General features: G+C 36.8%; 1 protein-coding gene and 1 pseudogene across 1 annotated transcript in view; one reads left to right on the top strand and one right to left on the bottom strand.

Annotated features, from left to right (window-relative positions):
- Window positions 1–24,836, bottom strand: part of TMEM67 (transmembrane protein 67) — a 90,688-nt gene that overhangs the window by 14,419 nt on the left and 51,433 nt on the right. Inside the window, exons 14-20 of the mRNA XM_074200170.1 lie at window positions 24,037–24,142; window positions 22,241–22,297; window positions 22,045–22,143; window positions 19,711–19,809; window positions 19,386–19,472; window positions 4,074–4,173; window positions 3,854–3,993 (exon numbers count right to left, since the gene is read on the bottom strand). Coding sequence (XP_074056271.1) covers window positions 3,854–3,993; window positions 4,074–4,173; window positions 19,386–19,472; window positions 19,711–19,809; window positions 22,045–22,143; window positions 22,241–22,297; window positions 24,037–24,142 — 688 coding nt within the window. The remainder of the gene's footprint in view (window positions 1–3,853; window positions 3,994–4,073; window positions 4,174–19,385; window positions 19,473–19,710; window positions 19,810–22,044; window positions 22,144–22,240; window positions 22,298–24,036; window positions 24,143–24,836) is intronic.
- On the top strand, window positions 7,457–8,063 carry LOC141496880 (dnaJ homolog subfamily A member 1 pseudogene; annotated as a pseudogene).

Raw genomic sequence — 24,836 nt, 5'->3', positions numbered from 1 at the left:
ATTTAATTATTACTTTTAAGACCAAAGTCATACAGGTCCTCAAAAGGCACCGTTATTATTTTTATTGTTGTTATGACATATGCCTAATACCATCCTTGTGTGCTATGATACAAAGTGCAAAAACACAAAAATTCAGACACACAGTAAACATATTCAATAAAATGTTGCTTAACACAATTTTCATGCTTTTAGACCACCGTAACATGGTTACAATACCCACTAGAGGAATAAAAGAAATCATGCCTTTTAAAGATAAATTTCAAGTAAATTTTTCAGATTTGGTGTCTTACAATCCACCCTCAGAAAGATGGCCACTAGGTGATGAATTTGTGGCTTCTCTTATTTATGAGCACCTTTTTAAAGCTAGATGTGGCAAATGTCAAAGAACATCATGAAAAATAAAAGTGATTACATATTAACAGGAAAGAATGTGTTAGTAATTTCAGATTTTTTTTTTCTGTGAAGAGTTCTATCACTGAATGGTTAGTGCAAAGATAAAAAGAAAATACAAATCAGAAGGAAGAAAAAGATAGCAACTCCAACTCAATCTGTTTAAAGAAGCTGTTGACATTGAAATGCATTCATTTTTTTTTATTTTAGGCAATAGAGTTAATGACTTGCCCAAGATCACACAGTTAGGCAATTATTAAGTGTCTGAAGCCAGATTTGAAATCATATCCTCATGACTCCAGGGCTGGTGCTCTATCCACTGTGCCACCTAACTGCCCCTGAAATGCACTCTTGATGAAGCTGTGAATTGATTCAACCATTGGCATTAGTCTTCTTGACTCTGAAGTGAATGTTCTCTATTATGCCAGGGAGAGCAATGTGGAGTTAAGAACTAAAAATCACACCACTACTTGTGATACACAAATGATACCACTACTTATAATAATAAGAGCTAATATATAGTGCTTACTAAATGCCTGGCATCCTGCTAAGTACTTCACAATTACTATCTCATTTGATCCTTACTATAACCTGTGAAGTAGGGGTCATTATTATACCCATTTTATAGATGAAGAAACTGAGGCAGAAGTTAAGTGACTAGCCCAAGGTCACACAGGCACTAAGTGTGCAAGACTAAATCTGAACGCACATCTTCCTGACTCCTAGTCCATAGCTCTACCACTGTGTCAGTTGCCATTATTAGGCATATTCATCAAAGAGGATAAAAACAAAAGGAAAAGGCCAACTGCACACAAAGATTTAAAGTAGCAATTTTTGTTATAACAAAGAAATGGAAACAAAATAAGTGTCTATCAATTGAGGAATAACTGAATAAGTTATAGTATACAAATATAATGGAGTATTCTGCCTGGGAAGACTTGCATGAATTGACTCTGGGTTAAGTAAGCAGGACCAGGAGAACAATTTACACAATGACCAAAACAGAATGAAGGAAAACAATTTCTAAACTTTGAGAATTTTGATCTATGCTATGAGCATCCAAGACTTCAGAAGAATGACAAGTACCTTCTTCCTCCTAGAAGAGAAGTGATGGAGTAGAAGAGAGGTGTCAACCAAGTGCTGCCCAAACTAGACTAAAAATGCAATTGGAGAGGTTTAACAAAACAAATAAATATACAATAAAGCAGGCAATTTGTGTTTATCCTGTTTTGCTTATCCTTCATTCTGGAAGAAGATCAAAATGTCAGGAAGGTGCTGCCGTAACTTGCAAGTGAATTGGATGTAAGGGGGGCATGGTAGGGGCTAGCTGTGCTAAGTCACCAGTCACACTTTTTCCTCCCATGTCATCTGGGTTCAGAGGTCAGATATGAATCAGGATGCCTGGAGAACTAGAAGAACATTGTACACAATAACAATATTGTGTGATGATCAACTATGATGGACTTAGTTCCTTTCAACAGTTCAGTGATCAAGGACAATTCACTTTTAAAAACTTCCTTTATATTTTTTCTTTTTCACATGGTTTCCCCCCGCTTTAATTCTGATTCTTCTTTCACAACATAATTAATATGGAAATAAGTTAAATATGCATGACTGTACATGTACAAAGCTATATCAGATTACTCACTGTCATGGGGAGGGGGAAAGGAAGGGAGGGAGGGAGAAAAATGTAGAACTCAAAAGCTTACAAATAGATCAATGTCGGAAACTTTTTGCATACAGTTGAAAAAATAAAATAACATTCAAAAAAAAAGAAAGAGAAAGCTATTTAAGGGAAGAGCAGGTTGGTGAGTAGTAAGGAGATGACAAAAAGGAAGAGAGGGGGTAAAAAATCAATGAAACACTAATAAAAATACAGAGAAGAGAGAAGAAAGTTCCAAATACAAATTGGAAGAACTGTTCAGAAGACACATATAGACAATGCAGTTTTGTTATTACAAAGTCAATTTAACATATACCCACTTTGATAAAAAACATACCCACAAAAGCTCACAATTTTATATATAAATCCTCTTTGCTATTATTCTTAATACACTGTTTGTTGATATTTGCTAACTTATTTTGCTGTTATTGCAAATTCATTCACTCATTAATTAAAAGGAAAGCCTTAAGGACAGTGATCTATGGAGTAACTAATCATGATTTCAGCAAACTGGTGATGAAGCATGCTTCCCATCTCTCCACATAGAAATAATGGATTAGGGGCAACTAGGTGGCACAGTGGATAGAATGTCAGGCCTGGGGCCAGGAAGTCTTGAGATCAAATTCAGCCTTAGACACTTGCTAGTTGTGACTCTGGGCAAGTCACACAACACCATTTACTTCAGTTTCCTCATTTGTAAAATGAACTTGAGAAGGAAATGGCAAGTCACTCTAGGAAAACCCCCAAAGGGTTCACGAGCTGGACATGCCTGAAAAACAACTGAACAATACAACACATTTGTTACAAGGGATTTGTTTTTCTTTTCTCAACAGGAAGTGAGAGAAGACAAAAATAGAAGCCATTAATAGAGGGTTGGCAACCTTGGAAAATGTAGCTTCAGTTGAGTGGTGAGATTGGAAACTAAATTGGAATGAATTAAGAAAAAAATTGGGGGGGGAGAAAAAATAGTTTTTCCCAAGAGTTTTGCAGTAAAAAAAGGGAGGATAATAATATATGATATATATATGATATATATAATATATCATATATATATAACACAATTATAATATATTATAATTATAACATATATTTTATATATATATATATATATATTATTGGATCAGGAAATGGAAGGTCAAGCTTGTTGGTCTTTGGTTTGATTTAAAGAATGGGAAAGACCTGGACTTGTTTATAGCCAATGGAAAATGTAGTCAGTGGACAGGGAAACTAAAGAAGTGGGATGAAGATACAATCAGAGCACAAGAATAAGTATTTGCCTTTTCATCAGAAACTGCAGAGTGCCAGTAGAAGAGAAGGCAAGGACCTTTGTCAACAGGCAAGAGTGGGAAACAATAATTAGAAGAGTGAGAGTCAACTGGGGAAGACTAAAAGGACTGCCATACAGCAACAAGGTGGTCCCTAACAACATGAATGTGTCGGGATCCAGTCAGCACACTTATAAATCTTTCTCCAATGGAGTTCAGTTCATAGTTGATGGTTTTGCAAGGTAGGATTTGTGCAAGATTAAGAGAGAGAAGAGGAGTACAGGGTTGAAGTGATCAACAACTAGAGGGCTGAGATTTCTCGGAGAAGAAAGTAAGATAGAAGAGAGGAGATAAATTAGGAGGGAGAAATAGAATATGATGATGATCAAGAATACATTTAGGAAAAATCAGGCTCTGGGAGAGAAAGAAGGAAAGAAGGTTGTGATCAAACAGGGGAGAGATACAGAAAGTGGGAGTTGAAAAGTTTTATATCTAGCTATCTAACTATATATAGAGAGTTTTTAACTATACATACCTCCAAAAAGAAGAGAACAGCAAGTACTTGAAAGTGGGGATTAATTTTTCTCACAGTCTGAATTTCATTCCACTCATTGGCTACAAAATATGTCCTCCAGATGCTCACAGGAACAGTAGCACTTCGTAGGCCTCCTTCACCTGGTAAGGAAAGAATAGGAAGAGTAAGGCCAACCTTTCTACATGCTGAATGACTGAGCACAAATGATGATTTGAATTACCTTCAACAGCTTTAAGAACTTTGCCTTTGGGTCTCTCCCAGTCGATGAGAAAGATATCTATAGTAACCTGGCATACAAGTTTGTGCAAAAATTGTAGAGCCTGAGATTGAAATAAAACATATACACAGACAAATTACAGGCATTAAAGCTAACTGCTGTGTTTCCCTGATTTAGTATTGCCCTTCACCCCCAATACAAGTGGATCTGCAGGCACTCTATAATGTAGAGAGATGGCAGGGGCATGAGTGCATTTTTCTAGGTCAGAGATGTATCCTGTAACAGGACATACATAGTGCCAGCTGAAAACATAACTGGGAAATATTGAACAAAATAAATGAAAATACAAGAGAACACAGATATTAACAAAGATAATGTTTATATGTAATTTTCTGAATCAAAGTGACTGAAGGGACCATTTTGACACCACTGATCTAGACAAGTATCTGAGATAGAACTAGAAGCCAGGTCCTTTCTAACTCCAAAGCCAGCTCCCAAGTTACTATACATATTGCACGCATAGAAAAAAATTAATTCCATTCTGCTGATAAAATAAAAACTATAATTATATATAACAATCACAAGTGGTTTTTAACAATATTGAATTCTGGGAACTTCATAAAGTTGAGAATTAATGGAAGTACATATATAGTCATATGATGATTCTTTTTTTTTCTTTTTCTACTTAAAAAAGTAAAAGGTTAAAGGAAACACAAAGAAGTTAGAGCCACTAGCAAAGTTTATATATAGTCTGGCGCAATTCTTTTTTTGACAAGTGCTGCAGTCTAAAATAGAATTGTTAAGAATGAGCTTTGGAAACAACTGTAGCTAACCATTCCATTCTCAAAGAAGATTAAAGGTACGTAACTTTCAATAAAGTATTTGTTGAATTGAATTTGTTGCTATTAAAAACTCTAGCATAGATTAGATTCTCTGAATCTCAGAATATCCAAATGTTCATCCAAATATTCAAAAGTAATAATCATAATAATACACACACACGTGTGTGTGTGTATATATATATACATATATACATACATACATACATATATATATATAATTAAATAAAAATAGTTAACTGAAACAGTCAGGAGATGAGTAATCAGGCTACCTATTCAATATAAACTTTTGTCTTGATATCTCCCAAATTGTTCACCTGTGAGTTTAAATCTGAAGTGGACTTCAGTTCTGTAAGATTTTCACTAAGATAGACACTACCTCCAAAATGGACTTCCACTGGGTATGCCTTCCCTATACTCCCAGAGACACTGGTAGATCTCTAGCAGCTTTGAATGGAGCTCTATGTTGCTAAGTCTTGTGTCTTGATACTGGAAGTACTTTCCGTAATCTAAGGTCACCTCCACACCAGGATGGGGTATGAAAATAGGAATTTTGTGTGGGTTTATTTTATAATTGTAGTTTAAAAGCTGAGAATAGAAACATGGGTTGAAGTAATATACTGAAATTATATATTTGCAATTGAAGTCCATGAAGAAATCCAATTTGACTCAATAAGCATTTATTAAGCTCCTTCTGTACACAAATTTGCTAACTTTACAGAATTAACTCTGTAGAGAGAAGCTGCATGACACAGTGGAGGGGATACAGATCAGGCCTAAATATCAAAACAACCCAGGTTCAATTTTTTTACCCCTGAGTTAAAATAGTTGTGTGAATCTAGGCAAGTCAATTAACCTCTTGATGCCTCAGAGAGCTAAGATCCTAAACTGAAGAATAGCTGGAGATCTGAATTGGCAAGCAGAATTTCATTAGCTGGGAAATCCCTCAAATATGGACCAAAAAAAAAAGTACATGTATTGTACTACATTTGGACATAAAAAGATCAAAACAAAACTCCTGAAGAGTAGGGTTACACTCCAATGTGGAGGGTTGTACAAGTTTATGGGTAAATAAATACAAAGTAAATGGTAGAGAAGAGGCAGACCACAAACAATAAGGGAGAACAAGGAAAGATTAAAGAAGGTTTTGTTTATAAAATTTCACCTTAAAAGTAAGCATTTTTGTTTTTGCAAGCCAGTGGGATTAAGTAACTTGCCCATGGTCACACAGCTAGGTAATTATTAAGTGTCTGAGGTCAAATTTGAACTCAAGTCCTCCTGACTCCAGGGCCGGTACTCTATCTACTGAGCCACCTAACTGCCTCTAAAAGTAAGCATTAAAGGAAGTTATACATTATTAAAAAACAGAGTTGAAGAGGAATACATTCTAGGCATGGTGGTAAACTATGCAAAGATTCAATTTATGGAATTGTTTGAAAAACAGCAAACAGGCTAGTTTGGCCCAACTATCAAGTTTTGGGGAGGGAATGATATGAAGTTTGAAAAAGTATAAAAGAACCAAATTTGTAAAGGCTCTAAATGTCAAAGGAGCTTATATTTTATCTTAGGGAAAACAGGAGACCCCTATATCTTACTAGGCAAGGGACTAACAGGATCTTATCTATGCTTTTGTGCTTTGGAAGATTCTATCAATGGTCAGAGAACTGGATGGAGAAGAGAAAGACTGGCGGTAGGGACACCAATTAGGAGGCTACTGAAATGGACTTGGTGAAATGAAATGAGGGCCTGAACTTTGGCAGTATTTGTTACTAGGGAAAAGGGAATAGATATAAGATATTCAAAGGAAGTAGAATAAATAGTAGAAGCTGACTCCAGGGAATCCACCTGGAATAACTAGAAAAATGGTGATGCCCTTGACAGAAACCGAAAAGTTGACAGAACTTTTCAGATAACAGTGGAGGGCAGCAGCTACTCAAGAACAAAAGAACTCCCCCCCCACCATATCTGGTCTTTCTTCCACGTGTTCCTCCAACATCCTGAGCAGTCCCCTTCTACATCCTCCCCAATTAAGAAATGGGCATTTTGATACCTTGCATCCTATGAGCATCACACTCTAGCTAAAGAAAATGGTTCCATAGGAAATGACATGATTTTGGGGGATAAAATCCATTGCCTCCCAGGAAAACTAAGGCAAACAGAAAACCATCCTTGAAATATCTCTGAAATAAGAATCCAAGTAAGGGAGAAACGTTCAAGATTTCTCAAAGTTATGAAGTGCTTTTTGGTTCAAAGAAAAACTTATATGACAAAGGTAGAGAACAAGCCCTTGAAGAAGGCAGGTTCTTGTGGTTGCTTTAAATTTCCAATAGATTTCTTTGATAAGTTTTTGGATGAGGCAGAAGAAGGAAAAGAGAACAGAAAGGAAAAATGCTTTTTATCAGTTATTGATGACCTAGAAGATTTATATAATGGTGCAACAAGAAAATTGGCTTTACAAAAGAATATAATTTGTAATAACTGTGAATGATGAAATAAATGGTAAGAAAGGAACACTGTAGAGTGTTATTCAAATTGCAGAGGTAATAGATGCAAATAAAAATTCATCAAAAGGACCTGGAATGATTCAGCAAATTCAGTCAGTTTATATGGAATGCCAACATCATGAGAAATAAATCAATCCTACAGAAAGATGTAAAAGCTGTAATGGAAGGAAAATTGTTAAAGAGAAAAAAATTATGGAGATTCATATGGACAAGGCCACGGAAAATGCTCAGAAGATAACATTTCATGGTGAAGGTGACCAGGAGCCAGAACTTGAGCCAGGAGACATTATCATTGTTTTGGATCAGAAGGATAATGCTATATTTATATGACATAGTGAGGACATTTTCATGTGCATGGATATCCAGTTGGTTGAAGCATTATATATCCTTCAGAAACCAATATTAACTCTTATAGAATAACTATAGTCATTACTCCTCATTCTGGTCAGATTATTAAACGAGGAAATATCAAATATGTGCTGAATGAAGGCATTGACAATTTATTGCCAATATTATGAGAAAGGAATTCTAATAATGTTAAGGTAAACTTCCAAGAGAATGGCTTTCTTTTATCAGGTAAGATTTATTTGTTGGAAAAGTTACCGCCTGGAAGAAAAGAAGCAGAGGAATCTGAAGAAATGGATCACTGACCCATCTCCAGTGGAGAAACTTATGAGGAAAATGAGTATCAACTCAGAGGTGGGATTCAGTGTCAAAACTCTTAATGGGGGCCAATAAATACTCTTCAATGGCTTTTATACAAAGAGTGAATAAGTGAACTACAATTGCCTTAACACTCACTACCAGATTTTTTGTTGTAGTAATATTCAACCAAAACTTTGTTTTTTAATTTTAATTTTGTTCCAATTACACGTTAAGATAGTTTTCAATATTCATTTTTTATAAAAATTTTGAGTTCCACATTTTTCTACTTTCTTCTCTTGCCTTCCTCCTCCTCCTCACAGCAGCAAATAATCTGATATTGGTAATACAATCACATTACACTAATATGTTTCCATATTAGTCATGTTGGAAAAGTAGAATCAGAACAAAAGGAGAAAAACCATGAGAAAAAAAAAAAATTTTTAAAAGTGAAAATAGTATACTTTGGTCTGTACTCAGACTATAGTTTTTTCCTCTGGATGTAGATGGCATTTTTCATCAAAATTATAGTGTGTTTTTAATGCATTGTTAACAGAGTTGTGAATGGATCCAACTTTTCTGGAGAGCAATTTGGAACTATGTCCAAAGGGCAATAAAACTGTGCATACCCTGTGGCCCCACTACTAGATCTGTAGCCCCCAAAAATAAAAAATAAAAAAAAAAAAGGAAAAGGGATCTATTCACACAAAAAATAGCAGCTCTTGAGGGGGTGGGGCCAAGATGGCGGAGAGAAGATAGGCACAGTTCTAAAGTCTCCTGATCTCTTCACCATCTATCATATGAAACAAACCTCTCGAAAGAAATCCGAACCAGGAAACCCAGAAAGAAAAGCCAGGAGAGGAAAATCTACCTCAGGATTTGTCTCCTGCAGCAGCCTTGGCTGAGTACCGGCAGGTGAGTCTGAGCTTCCAGGGAAGATCAACCAGACCAACAGCTGAATTGGAACCGGGAGTCTGAGGGCCGGAGAGCCGGACCTGCTGGATCAGCTGGATGAAGGGGGCTTGGGTCCGCGGGGAAGCAGAGGCGCTGGTGTTGGGGCTGTCCCCCTGGAGCCTGGGGAAGGGGCTGCGGGGAGAGGTCTGGTGCAGAACAGCTGCGGACACCATCCCTGGGCTCCTCAGGTCAGAGAAACTCTGAGCCCCCACCTCCATGGCACTGAGGTCTCCTCCCAAACAAATGCAAATTATTTCCGCCTCAGGCCCAGGTGTGTGAGCAAAAGAACCAGCCCAGCTGAGGAATCACCTCAGGCCAGGGTAAAGCCCACCATTGATTGAAGGCAAAAGAATTCAATAGCTCCAATTCCCTCCCTCAAGCAAAGGGAGAAGGCCTGGCAACCAAGGTCACAGTCACTCCAGAGAGGGCAATCAGCTCCTCCTACTGGCCAGCCAGAGAAACTGCACTCAGTAAAGCCTTTAGAGATCCCAAGCCCAGGTGAACCAGCCCCACCCAACTCAAGGTCTTAGCATAATGAAGAAGGGTGAGCAGAAAGGTGGATCCATAGAAAAATTCCCGGAAGGGAAAGACCCCAACTCAGAGAGACCTGGAACCTCTGAGAAGAATACAATCTGGTCTCCAGCACAGAAAGACTTCCTTGAAGAAATAAGGAAGGAGTTTAAAAATCAACTGGAAAATTTGGGGGAGACAATACCTTGCAAAATGAGAATAATTCTCTCAAATCCTCAAATGAGCAAATGCAAAAAGAAATTAATTCTCTCAAAACCTAAACTGGTCAAATGGAAAGCTCTTTCAAAAGTAGAATCTACCAACTGGAAAAGGTTAATGAAGAAAACTCCTCCCCCCCAAAAAATAATGGAGTCTAGAGAAACTAATGACCCCACGAGACAGCAAGAGTCAGTTAAACAAAATCAAAAAATAGAAAAAATAGAAGCAAATGTGAAATACCTCATCAACAAAACCATTGACCTCGAGAATAGGTTGAAGAGGGGCAACCTGAAAATTATAGGACTTCCTGAAAACATTGAAGAGAAAAAAAGCCTGGACTTAAATATTACAGGATCTAGTGATGGAAAACTGCCCTGACATCATGGAATCGGAGGGCAAAGTAGTTACTGAAAGAGTACATTGATCCCCACCAGAAAAAGATCCTAAAAGGAAAATACCAAGGAATGTTGTGGCCAAACTCCAGAACTATCAGATAAAAGAGAAAATCCTGCAAGCAGCCAGAAAGAAACAATTTAAATATCAAGGAACCACAGTAAGGATCACGCAGGACCTGGCTGCATTAACTTTAAGGGATCGAAGGGCCTGGAACGAGATATTTCGAAGAGCACCGGAGCTTGGAATGCAGCCAAGAATCTACTTTCCTGCAAAGCTGAGCCTTCTCTTCCAGGGAAAAAGATGGACATTTAATGAAATGGAAGAATTCCAAAAATTTCTGATGAAAAGACCAGAGCTAAACAGAAAATTTGGATATCAAACAGGAGGTTCAAGAGACACATGAAGAGGTAAAAAAAAAAGGGGGGGGGGGCGGTAAAAGGAAAAAAATGCAATCCAGCAAGTTGAAACTGGGTATATCCCAGCATGGGGGGGGGGGGGGGGGGTAGAGACTCTCATAAATCCTGAGAATCCTGAGAAATGTAATTCTAACAGAGAGAATATACCTAGCCAGAAATGCTGGACATCCATGACCGATCCATGAGACTGATATCTAATGGGATGTAACTGGCTTTAACTCCACTGGGGAGAAAGACTCTAATAACTCTCAGGAATTTGGACTCTATTCAACAGAATATACTGAACTAGAAGGGTCAGACACTCAGAATTTTCTATGGCTTAGATAGAATGATCTAAAAAAAATACACTACCTCCCTAAAAAGGGGGACAGGAAAGAGACGGGCGGAGGGAGGGGATTGAATGGGACAAATCTCATTACACTAAGAGGTACAAAAAACCTATGGTAATAGAGGGGAAGAAGGGAGTAGAGGAGAAACACCTGAATCTTCTTCTCATCAGACTTGGCTTAAAGTCAACCTACACATACTCAGTTAACATATAAAACATCTAACCTTTCAAGAAGTAAAAGGGGAAAAGGGGAGGGGGGGGGGACAGAGAAAGGGAAGGGGAGTGGAGGAAATAAGGGGAAATAACAAAAGGAAGGGAAGGGAACAGGGAAAGGGGAAAGGAAGGGGAGGGAGTGATATAGGAGGGCAAACACACTGAAGGGGGTGGTATTCAAAAACAAAATACTAGGGAATATGGATAAAAGGGGGGCACAGAGGGCAATAAAGAATTAGTAATCATAACCTTAAATGTGAATGGGATGAACTCTCCCTTAAAACGTAAGCAAATAGCAGAGTGGATTAAAAACCAGAATCCTACAATATGCTGCTTACAAGAAACTCATTTGAAGCAGAGAGACACAAATAGAGTAAAGGTAAAAGGTTGGAGCAAAATATATTTTGCTTCAGCTGAAGTAAAAAAAGCAGGGGTAGCAATCCTTATCTCAGACAAAGCATTAAAAGAGATAAGGAAGGAAACTTTATCCTCCTAAAAGGTACCATAGACAATAAAGTCATTTCAATATTGAATATATATGCACCCAGTGGGACAGCACCCAAATTCTTAGAGGAGAAGCTGAAAGAATTATAGGAAGACATAGACAGCAAAACTCTACTAGTAGGAGACCTCAACCTCCTGCTATCAGATCTAGATAAATCAAATCATAAAACAAACAAGAAAGAAATTAGGGAGGTAAATAGATTGTTAGAAAAATTAGATATGGTAGACTTATGGAGGAAACTGAATGGGGATAGGAAGGAATATACCTTTTTCTCTGCAGTACATGGAACTTATACAAAAATTGACCGTGTACTAGGACATAAAAACCTAATGATCAACTGCAGAAAGGCAGAAATAATAAATACATCTTTCTCAGATCACAATGCAATAAAAGTCATATGCAATACTGGGCCAAGGAGATATAGACCCAGAGCAAATCGGAAACTGAATAACCTCATCTTAAAAAATGAGTGGACCAAAAAACAAATTATAGAAAGAATTAACCATTTTATCCTAGATAATGATAATAATGAAACAACATACCAAAACCTATGGGATTCATTCAAAGCAACTCTCAGGGGATATATTATAGCTCTAAATGCTTATATGAATAAATTGGAGAAAGAGGAAATCAATGAACTAAACATGCAACTAAAAAAATTAGAGAAAGAACAAATCAAAAATCCCCAATCAAATACCAAATTAGAAATTTTAAAAATCAAAGGAGAAATTAATAAAATTGAAAGCAAAAAAACTATTGAATTAATAAATAAACCAAAAGTTGGTATTATGAAAAAACCAATAAAATTGATAAACCTCTGGTCAATTTGATTTAAAAAAAGAAAGAAGAAAACCAAATTGCTAGTATTATAAATGAAAAAGGTGAACTCACCACCAATGAGGAGGAAATTAAAGTAATAATTCGAAATTATTTTGCCCAACTCTATGCCAATAAATTTGATAATCTAAGTGAAATGGATGAATATTTACAAAAATATAAGTTGACCAGGTTAAATGAAGAAGAGATTAAATACCTGAACAACCCTATCTCAGAAAAAGAAATTCAAGAAGGCATTAGTGAACTCCCTAAAAAAAAATCTCCAGGGCCTGATGTATTCACAAGTGAATTCTACCAAACATTTAAGGAATAATTGGTTCTAATCCTATATAAACTCTTTGGAAAAATAGGGAAAGATGGAACTCTGCCTAACTCTTTCTATGAAACCAATATGGTGCTGTTACCTAAACCAGAGTTAAAACAGAGAAAGAAAATTATAGACTTATTTCCCTGATGAATATAGATGCAAAAATCCTAAATAAAATCTTAGCAAAACAACTACAACAAGTCATCACTAGGATAATATATTATGATCAAGTAGGATTTATTCCAGGAGTGCAGGGTTTGTTCAATATTAGGAAAACTGTTAGTATACTCAATTATATCAATAACAAACCTATCAGAAACCATATGATCATATCAATAGATGCTGAAAAAGCTTTTGACAAAATACAGCATTCATTCCTATTAAAAACTCTAGAGAGTGTAGGAATAAATGAACTGTTCCTTAAAATAATTAGCAGTATCTATCTGAAACCATCAACAAGCATTATACTCAATGGGGAGAGGCTAGAGGCATTCCCAATAAGATCAGGGGTTAAACAAGGGTGCCCATTATCACCACTACTATTCAATATTGTATTAGAAATGTTAGCATCAGCAATTAGAGAAGAAAAAGAAATTAAAGGAATTAGAATTGGGAAGGAAGAGATAAAACTCTCACTATTTGCAGATGACATGATGGTCTACCTAGAGAATCCCAAGAAATCATCTAAAAAACTACTGGAAACAATTAGCAATTTTAGCAAAGTTGCAGGTTATAAAATAAACCCCCATAAATCCTCAACTTTCCTATATATGACTAGCAAGAAACAGCAGGAAGAGCTAGAAAGAGAAATTCCATTCAAAGTAACCTCAGACAGTGTAAAATACTTGGGAGTCTATTTGCCAAGACAGACTAAGAATCTTTTTGAAAACAATTATAAAACACCTCTCACACAAATTAAATCAGATTTAAATAACTGGGCAAATATCAACTGCTCATGGATAGGTAGAGCTAATATAATAAAAATGACAATTCTACCAAAACTAAACTATCTGTTTAGTGCCCTACCAATCAAAATTCCAAAAAAATTACTTTAATGAGCTAGAAAAAATTGTAAGTAAATTCATATGGAGAAATAAAAAGTCAAGAATTGCCAGGAGCTTAATGAAAAAAAAATGCAAACAAAGGTGGCTTAGCACTACCAGATCTAAAATTATATTATAAAGCATCAGTCATCAAAACTGTTTGGTACTGGCTAAGAAATAGAGTGGTGGACCAGTGGAATAGACTAGGTGTAAAAGCAGGAGAGGATTGTAGTAATCTGCTGTTTGATAAACCCAAAGAGTCAGGCCACCGGGATAAAAACTCCCTCTTAGATAAAAACTGCTGGGATAATTGGAAGAAACTTAGATTAGACCAACACCTTACACCCTTTACCAAGATAAGATCCAAATGGTTACAGGACATAGACATAAAAAACAATACTATAAGCAAATTAGAAGATCAAGGACTAGTCTACCTGTCAGATCTATGGAAAGGGGAACAGTTTATGACTAAGGAAGAGTTGGAGAACATCACTAAAAACCAATTAGATGATTTCGATTACATTAAATTAAAAAGGTTTTGCACAGGTAAAACCAATGTAATCAAAATCAAAAGAAAAGTAGTAAATTGGGAAACAATCTTTACAACTAATGATTCTGACAAAGGACTCATTTCTAAAATATACAGAGAACTAAGTCATATTTTTAAAACAAAAAGCCATTCCCTAATTGACAAATGGTCAAAGGATATGCAAAGGCAATTTACAGATGAGGAGAGCAAAGCAATCCATAGCCATATGAAAAAAATGCTCTAAATCATTAATTATTAGAGAAATGCAAATTAAAGCTTCGTTGAGGTACCACCTCACACCTCTCAGATTGGCCAGTATGACCAAGAAGGATAATGATCATTGTTGGAAGGGATGTAGGAAATCTGGGACACTATTACACTGTTGGTGGAGCTGTGAACTCATCCAACCCTTCTGGAGAGCTATTTGGAACTATGCCCAAAGGGCAACAAAAATGTGCACACCCTTTGACCCAGCAATACCACTACTGGGTCTATACCCTGAAGAGATGAGGAAAAAGGGTAAAAACATTACTTGTACAAAAATATTTATAGCAGCCCTATTTGTGGTGGCAAAGAATTGGAAATCAAGTAAATGTCCTTCAATTGGGGAATGGTTTAGCAAACTGTGGTATATGTATGTCATGGAATACTATTTTTCTATTAGAAATCAGGAGGGACAGGATTTCAGGGAAACCTGGAGGGACTTGCATGAACTGATGCTGAGTGAGATGAGCAGAACCAGAAAAACACTGTACAACCTAACAGCAACATGGGAGTGATGTTCAACCTTGAACAACTTGCTCGTTCCATCAGCGCAACAATTGGGAACAATTTTTGGCTGTCTGCAAAGGAGAGTACCATCTGTATCCAGATAAGGAGCTGTGGAGTTTGAACAAAGTACAAGGACTATTCCCTTTAATTCGTAAAAAAACAAAACCAAAACCCAGATGTCTTATGGTTTGATCTGGTTACCTCTGAGAATTCTGTTCTCTTTAAGGATATGATTTCTCTCTCATCACACCCAATTTGGATCGAGGTACAACATGGAAACAAAGTAAAGACTGACGGAGTGCTATCTGTGGGGTGGGGGTGAGGGGAGGGAAGCAAGATTGGGGGAAAACTGTAAAACTCAAATAATATCTTTAATAAAAATTTTAAAAAAATAGCAGCTCTTTTTTGTGGCAGCAAGTAAGTAGAAACTAAAGGATGTCCATCAATTGAGAAACAGATAAACAAATTATGGTATATGACTGTTATGGAATACTACTGCTATAAAAAATGAAAAACTTGGAAAAGACTTATAAGAACTGATACAAAGTGAAGTGAACAGAACAGTCATTGTACACAGTAACATTATATGATGATCAACTGTGAATAACTTATCTATTAACAACACAGTGATCCAAAATAATTCTAAAGGCTATGATGAAAAACCCTATATACCTCCAAAGAAAGAACCAATAAATGGAGATTGAAGCATACTGTTTTTTACTTTATTTTTCTTGGGGGTTTCTTGTCTGTATTTTCTTTCTCAACAGGATTAGTATGAAACACATTTTGCATGAATACACATGTATAATCTCTATCAAATTGGAGAAGGCAGAGAGAGGAAGAGAATGAGAAGAAGGGAGGAAGGAAGGAAGGAAGGAAGGAAGGAAGGAAGGAAGGAAGGAAAGAAGGAAGGAAGGAGGCTGGGAGAGGGGAAAGGAAGGAAGAAAGGGTCAGGAAGAGGGAAAAATAATGGGTTCTTTTTTTTGGATATGATGAATTAGAGACGCCTGTTAGACACTAAGTAGATATGTCTAACAAGTAGAGCTATTTGGTGTGGGGGAGTTATGTTTTTTCTCCATGACAGAATGTAAGCTCTTTGAAAACAAGGGCTTTCATTTCTATCTTTATATCCTTAGTGTCTATACCAAAGTTTGCTGATCCATATCTAGATTTAGGAGCCATCTGCATAGAAGATGATAAATGAACCTCTGGGAACTAATGGAATACCTAAGAAGTGAGAAGGAACTATAGAGAGACATAGGGAACTGGGATGCCCTCATTCTTTGAGGTGATGGGAAGGAATGTAGGGAATGGATGATGATTCTAAAAAGATGTCAAAGAAGGAATGGTCAGACAGACAGCAGGAAACCCAGGAAAGGGCAGTGTCACAAATGCTAAGGGAGGTCAAGGCAAGTTTTAAATGAAAAAAAAATAAGAGGGTCAGAGTCAAGATGACTGTATGAAGGTAGGAATTCTGGAAAATTCATTCCCCCAAAAACTCCAAAAGCTGTCAAATTATGACTTTAGCCAAAATTTAGAGGGGGCAGAACTCACAGAAAGACTAAGTGATGCAACTTCCCAATTCAAGACAACTTAGAAATTCCGCAGGAAAGGTCTGTTTCACTGGGACTGGGGCTGGAAAAAGCAGCACAGTGCAGCCAGGCCGGGTGCCTAGATCCCTGGGGGCCCCTGGGTCTGCAGCAGAGGGGGTAGCTTCCAGACCTCCTGGCTGAGGGATCACCAGGAACAGCCTGAAGCGGTGGTGAGAGAACTCTGCCACACCAGAGTGAGTATGAAGCAAAGCGCTGGCCTCAGAGTAGCCCTGCAGTGAGAACATGCAGCAGGAATCAGGGATGCCAGCCTGCACCTCCAGAGTGCTAAGCACATAGGTGGTAAGGGGGTCGGGGGAGACTGCAGAGGTCTCTCTCTGCTCTCCCTGGGGCAGGACTCAGCCATTTGCCCACACTCAGATCCAGGTTACAGTCTGGGCCCCCACAAAACCACCATAGCTGTGCAGGGACCCTCCTCACAGCTCTAGGGCAGAGGGGAGGGCTTGTGGTCATCCACATACCAGAGCACAGGCGAGAGAGCATTCAGAGCCTTTCATAAGACCTTGGAGGAAGTAAGGTCCCTGTGGGTTGTCTCCAAAAAACCCCAAAGCCTTGGAAGTACAGTAAATCAGTTATAGGATGAGGAAATGAGCAAACAACAGAAAAAGAAGAATCGGGCCATAGAAAAATACTTTGGTCCTATGGAAGACTCAGAAGATGATAAAATTGAAGCTTCTGTATGAAAACCTCCAAGAGAAATACAAAATGGGCTCGGACTATGGATGAGCTCAAAAAAGACTTTGAAAAGCAATTAAGGGAGGTAGAGGAAAAATTGGGAGAAATGAGAATAATGCAGATAAATCATGAAAACCAAATCAGCAACTTGGTAAAAGAAATACAAAAAAATACTGAAGAAAATAATATGTTAAAAACAAGTTTAGGCCAAATGGAAAAAGCAGCACAAAAGGTAAATGAGGAGAAGAATGCCTTAAAAAAACAGGATTGACCAGCTAGAAAAAGAGATAAAGAAAAGCTCTCTGAAGAAAATAACTCCTTCAAATGCAGAATGGAACTAAAGGAAGCCAATGACTTTGTGAGAAATCAGGAAGAAATAAAACTATTCCAAAAATAAAATTAGAAGAAAATGTGAAATGTCTCATTGGTAAAAAACAACTGACCTTGAAAATAGATCCAACAGAGATAATTTAAAAATTATTGGGCTACCTGAAAATCATGACCAGGAAGAGAGCCTAGACTTCATTTTTCAAAAAATACAGCAAAATTGCCCTGAGATCCTAGAAGCAGAGGATAAAATAGAAATTGAGGGAATTCACCAGTCACCTCCTGAAAAAGGTCCCAAAAGAAAACCTTCCAGGAACGTTATAGACAAATTCCAAAACTCCCAAGGCAAAGAGAAAATAAAAGTCAAGAGAAAGGACTTTCCTTATACTCCCATTTTTTGATGGAGAGGTGGAAGATTACAAATTGTCTGTTATGATCAATATGGAGGTCTGTTTGGTATGACTAAACTTCATTTTAAAGGAGAATTTTATGGAAGAAAGTAAGGTGGGAATAATTGGAGAAATGGCAGTTTAAAAAAGCAGAAATAAAGACTTCATTATTTTGAAAAAAAAGATGAATGAGAAATGAGTAATATTACATTTTCCTGTTTTGAAAATGGGAGGGAGCCAAAGTAAGTAGGTAGGAAGGTGGCATCTGATGTACCCAAAAGGGATGTCAGGAAGAATGTGTCACTCAACTATTAAAATGAATTTTGTAAATTTTTTATGTCAACCTAGTCATCTTTCATTCTCTTTAACTGAACAGGTAGAAAAATAAGTGGTGCAAGAATGCATGAAAATGTAATACTTCATATTACTTATAAATGCTTTTTGTATGTGTTTCTCAAAATAGAGTTTACTTTGGGGTGGCTAGGTGGCACAGTGGATAGAACACCAGCACTGGAGTCAGAAGTACTTGAGTTCAAATCCAGCCTCAGACACTTAATAATTACCTAACTGTGTGACCTTGGGCAAGCTACTTAACCCCATTTGCCTTGCAAAAAACCTAACCAAAAAAACCTAATTAAAAAAATAGAATTTATTTTAAAGAAATTCTGTTCAGGAGGATTCATGAATGAATGCATTAGTCATGATATAATACACATGATACAACTGTATCTGTCTGAACTATTGTGACTTCTTTAAAAAATATTTAAAACATTTCTATAAAATGACTTTTTTACAAAGTAAAATTTTCTTTTAAATTTTTTTTGGTTCAAGATAGTTACTAATTTTATGAAGAAAGGCCAAGTGGGAGAGGGGCTAGCAATGCCAGTCTCCAAGTCAGAAGTCTCAGTCATACTGCAAGAAGCAGAGACGTTCCTGACTCACACCAGTAGAGTTTCCTTAATGTGAGCTCCCTACATCAGTGGAATCACAGTCCAGGGCATCCATCCCTGCCATTTCCCCTCTACTGCCATACTATGCTCACCTAAAATTAAATAGTTCTTCTTGAGGCCAAAGGACAAGGAGTTAGAAAGTCAGTTTCACAGTAGAAGGTCTCAGTTCCTGGCCCAGCTGTGGCCCCCACTAGCTGGGGAGCTTGAGCAAGATATTTTGCTTCTTGGTGTCCTAGAAAACTCACTAAGATCATTGGAGATCTCTCTGTGGAACAAGGACATCTGTACCAAAAGGACTTTACTAAACTAATGGAATCTGGACCCTGTCAAAAAAATTCTTTTAAAACTTACCTTTAAGGCAAAAGCACACCCCACATAAATGACGAAGTTTTCTTCTTGGCCTAGCATTGGTAACAAAACAGAGACAGCCATCTGTGCCTGTAAGGAAAATTATAAGGTTATAAACAGCATATTGTTACCCTCTTTGACACTAAGTAGAATACATGTTCAGTCCAAGTAAAAAGGAAGGGAAAAAAATGATACATTCACTATACACAGCAATCATTACTCTGGGCAGACATGGACTAAAGGAAGAAAAAGAACTATTCATAAATACAGCTGAGTAAAGTTACTCTGAAAGCATTTAAGTTAAGTATAATATAAAAATCTTACTTACTTTGAAAAATATCAGCCAGTAAAGACCTGTTCCCAGGGTGATCATAAAGAAAACATTAGCTAGATCTCCAGCATAGTATACCAAGAACTTCATAACTGTCTGTAATTTATAAAAAAAAAACTATTAAGAATATTAAATTTTATTTAAAAAAACACATACTAATAGGCTTTAATCTAATCATATAATTTTGATAAATATTATGTATCTTTACAATATGTTGACCTTTATATTCATTTGTCTTACGTACATTCCTTAATTCAATTCCACAATTTATTAAATACTTCCTATATGCATAGGACCAAAGATAATAAAGACAAAAACAAAAGTTTCTGCCCTCAAGGAGCTTATATTCCAACTTGGGAGTTGGACAGAAGATTGGATATGGTTAACTCAATAGCCAGTTAAAACAAGATAAATTCTAAGTAGTTTTGTCAAGGGGAGCCATGACAACAGGGAAGTAGGGAAGGCCTTGTAAGAGGCACACCTGGTACAGTGATCTGTACAAAAACTCATTAGAAGCAAGAGGCAGAATATTATGTCTGGGTATCTGATATGCCCAATTTGGCTGGAACACAAAGAACATGAAAGGTAGCTGAAAATAAATCTGGAAATGTAGAGATGAGTCAGATTGTAGAAGGAAAGAGAAGATGAGAAGAAAGATGGGAGAGGAGAGGAAAGAAAAACAGTAGAGAGAGAGAGAGAGAGAGAGAGAGAGAGAGAGAGAGAGAGAGAGAAGAAGGAAGTAAGGATATAAACATGAAGTGCCTATTATGTGTCAAATCCTGTCCTAAGTGCTCTACAAATACTTGTCTAGAACTGAACTCCACCTTCTTGCCCCAGAAGAGAGCACCATCATCTGAACCACCTACCTGCCTGCAGCAGCTAGAGGAAAGAAGAGGAGAGAGGACAGGGGCCAGAGAGCAGAGCAGAGAGGAGAAATGGAAAACAGAGAGGGAGAAAAAGAAGAGACTTTATAATCCTTAAGTAGAAGTGTTTTTTCTGGTTATATTACTCTTCACTCCTAGCAGAAGCAAAACATTTCTCCATTTCACTCTTTTTCCTTCCTGTTTCCACTTAGGCTCCATTGTTCTCCCCCAACTCTGAGAGTCCCTGCTCTAGACCACAGGAACCACCACTGGAGCCAGTGTGGTATGGATGGGGGAAGCTGCTGGGTCTGCAGCTGCAGATATGTTTCTCATACCCCAAGTTGACACTGAGCACTAGAACTATATTTGTTTGTGCTGCATTTACTAGCATGGGTATTCCCCCTGTAGACACAGAATGCTGCACTCCTCCAACTGGACAGATGGTCTTCAATACAGATAGAGGGGCAGAACATTCATCCCTCTGCAGTGAGCCTAGTCACGCCAAGCTTCTCCCATCTTTCTTAAAAGGCTGGTTCTCTGAAGGCAATCACATAGTTTAACTTTGGGCTCATACTCAAAGCCTTTCAAAACTTTTAGAAAATTAAAATGCTAACCCTCCACACTTTACTGAAACCTCAAAGAAGAATTAGTAGATTATATTTTAGTTTAAATGAGCTTTCAGAGGATGAGAGAGTTGGTTCTAAAAATCAAATCACCCTTTACAAAGATGGATTCCATGTTCAAAATAACCAATTCAAAAAAAAAAATTTGTTAATATTCCTTAGCTGAAGTTTATTTATTTTATCCTTTTTTCTATCCTACACCCACCATTGCTAATATAGGCTAATTCAACATAAAATAAAATACCTAATTTCATTTTTATTCTATACTTTCACCACAATGGAAACTAGTTAAGGTCCTATCAAAATCCAGACCAGGATAATGCTTATAAATAAAAGAACAAAATATTTATATTTTATAATATTTATAATATTTTATAATATTTATTTATAGTATTTATATTTATATATTTATATAATATATAATATAATATAATGTATATATATAATATAATATTTATATTTATATAGTATTTATAATATTTTATAAAATACTTAAGGTGCAAACTAAGTGATGTGAGATGAGGAAGAGCACCAACTTCAATTCAAATATAATAGAATCCAAATTTCTATGAAAAAATTGTTTTTCATTTTCCAAGTATGTCAAGGCTCAAGTTAGTCATTCTCTCATTTGGATATCTATTTTTTTAAATCTAATGCAAATTATATGCGCTATACTGTATTTTGACCTAGGAGAGACACAAAAATAAACTGACCAAGTCCCTGACTGCAAAGAATTTGGAATCCATGAAATCCTATCTTTACCTTCTTCCAGTTGTCTGGAAAATAATTATAAAAATGGTTTATATTTAAAAGAATATAACATTTCTTAATGCAAAGTTTCATACCTGCAAGTCAATAATAGGACTTCCTATGCGTCTCTTCCATCCTGCAGTCTTTAAAAGAGAACATAAAACTGCCAGTCCCCCCAAAACACCCAATGCAATCTAAAAAAAAAGTTATGATATTTTAGAATTTAGATAATCTCTTTTATAATACCCTCCAAAAACTCCCAAGAATTATGACAAAATAATATTAACTCACATTAGTTTGGGTATGTGCTTCATCTTGGTTCATTTCATATTTGACTGAGAAAGAAACCTAATATTTAAAAAAATAAAATTAAACTGATATATAAAACATGTCAATTTTTTCTTATAAAATCCTACATTAGAAAAATACATTAGATATGAATATATATTGATAAATATAAGTAAAATGAATATCAACACATTTACCACCAAAATGCTAACGGACTTGATATGCTGGTATAAGCAGCTAGCAGTGCAGCATATTAAGCTCTGGGCCTGGATCTGAATTCAATCATGTACTAGCTAGTGACCTTGGACTAGTCACGTAACCTGTTTGCTTCAGTTTCTCCAGTCCTTTCTTCCCATGGATATTGAGTTTGATATAGTGTCTGGCACATCATAGAAGCTAAATAAATACTAGGTGGTGTTAAGATAATTATATTACCCATGAATAGATTGTTCCCTAAGTATAGTGTTCATACTAAATCTTAAAAACTCCTTTGAACATTTAGAAAAGAAAGTGATTATACTATTCACTCAGAATGTCATAGTCTTCCCACATTTCCATTTGTTGAAATCCTAGCAATTCTTGGAGACCCACCATGAGCACCATCTTCTTGCAGGATTTTTGCTTCTAAGCCTGGAAGGCCCACAAAAGATCATTCATTTTACTTAGGAGGAAACTGAAGCTAAGATTTTCCTCAAACACGGATCTGACCATGACACCCCCAGCCAACTCTGGGTGCTCATTCTCTGAAGTTGAGGTGCAGATAGGGATCCAAAGGAAAGATTCCCTAACAGCTAGCACCATCTACAGGGGGCACTTCTGGCTCCTTCTGACTCTGACTCTTCTATTCCAGTCTTCTGGATGGACCACCCAGGCTCTGCTTTAACATATCTAGTCACAGGGGACTGGTTACTGTCTGAGGCATTCTCAGATGCCTCTAATTTCTAGTTCAATTGGTTTATTTTGGAGATGAAGAAGCAGAGATGCGGAGATCCACCACATCCCCTTCCTATACCTCAAGTCACTAGAAAAAGGTTTTTAAGCCAAAAACACTAATTTTTTCTGTGCCCAACTTCCCCAATGAGAATGTGAATTTAAATGAGAAAGGAAAGAAAATCAGTAAGTGATGAGGGGAAAAAAGGATAAGGAAAGGAGAATGGAAGAAAGAAGTACCCCATACCTCAGATTACCTGCATTAGCCTGAATGATTAGTCTATTTCTAGCCTAGAACTGGAGGAGCAGTGTACTAACATAAAGATGATATAAAGAACTAAGCAGAGGGCCAAGGCAGGCAACAGTTCTACTCCCCATAAGTAGCAAAGATAATATAAGTTACTTATATTTGTACCAACTTGAAGCTTGAAAAAGACTTGATGAGTTTTCTGCCACAGTACTGATAGTCAGCATTTATATAGCACTTTAAAGGCGCAAACACTTTATAAATTTTACCATGTCTTCTCACAAAAACTCTGGGAGGTAGGTACTACTATTGTTACTCCCATACTACCAATGAAAGAATTAGGTGGAAAGGTTAAGTGTCTTGCTCAGTGAATAGAACACTGGTCCTGGAGACAGGACCTGAGTTCAAATCCAGACTCTGACATTTAATAATTGCCTAGCTGTGTGACCTTGGGCAAGTCACCTAAATCCACTGCCTTAAAGATATTTTAAAAAATAATTTTTTTAAAAAAAGTGTCTTGGCTCAGCATCACACAGATAGTTTTTGATGCTGGATCTGAACTCAGGTCTTCCTGATTCATCTCAAATCACATTCCATAGATGAGCTGAAGTTAAAAACTCACCATCACAAACTGGTTTTCCGGATTCTGGATCTCAATGTCTTGGTAGGCAATAGTAATCAGAGGGGGATAAATGTTTCCACTTCTGGTGTTGGGTACAAGGCAAATACTGTTTAAAAGTGGGGGGGGTGTAATTCAAATTAGTAAATATACAGGGGAACAAAACACACAAATCTTCCCAACTCTAGATCCAGTACTTTCTCCATTGCACCACCTAGCTGCCAGATAAATATCTTACTAAGACTATTTTTAAAGAATTTTTAGAGTTAGAAGGGATATAAAGCAATGACGCATCCAATGCAGAAATCTCTTCAATATTATTCTTAACTGACAGGGAATTCACTACAAGAGACATCTTGATCAATTGACAGACTGCTCTATCTAGAAAGTACAGCACTTTCTTTTGCTACATTAAAATCTACCTCCCTGGGACTTCTAACCAGCTGATCTGATCTGCAATCCAGAGAAACAAAGAACAAGTCCACTTTATCTTTTAAGTGACAATCCTTTGAATATTTGAAGACATCTATTTTGTGTTTCCTACAAGGGCTAAACATCTTTTATTTCTTCAACCTACTTTCACATTGGTTAAACCATATGATTAGTATTGTGTGTGTGTGTGTGTGTGTGTGTGTGTGTGTGTGTGTGTGTGCGCGCGTGTGTGGCCCTGTGGTCAGGACCCTCCTAAAATGTGTTACCCAGAATTTAACATACTACTCTGGATCAGTTTAATTATGGGAGTGTACACTGGTACTATGACTTCTCCCAAACTAGATACTGCTTTTATTAATTTAATAAAATAA

This window comes from Macrotis lagotis, chromosome X, assembly GCF_037893015.1.
Source record: "Macrotis lagotis isolate mMagLag1 chromosome X, bilby.v1.9.chrom.fasta, whole genome shotgun sequence".
NCBI lineage: Eukaryota > Metazoa > Chordata > Mammalia > Peramelemorphia > Peramelidae > Macrotis > Macrotis lagotis.
This window is presented reverse-complemented; position numbering and strand designations above follow the sequence as displayed.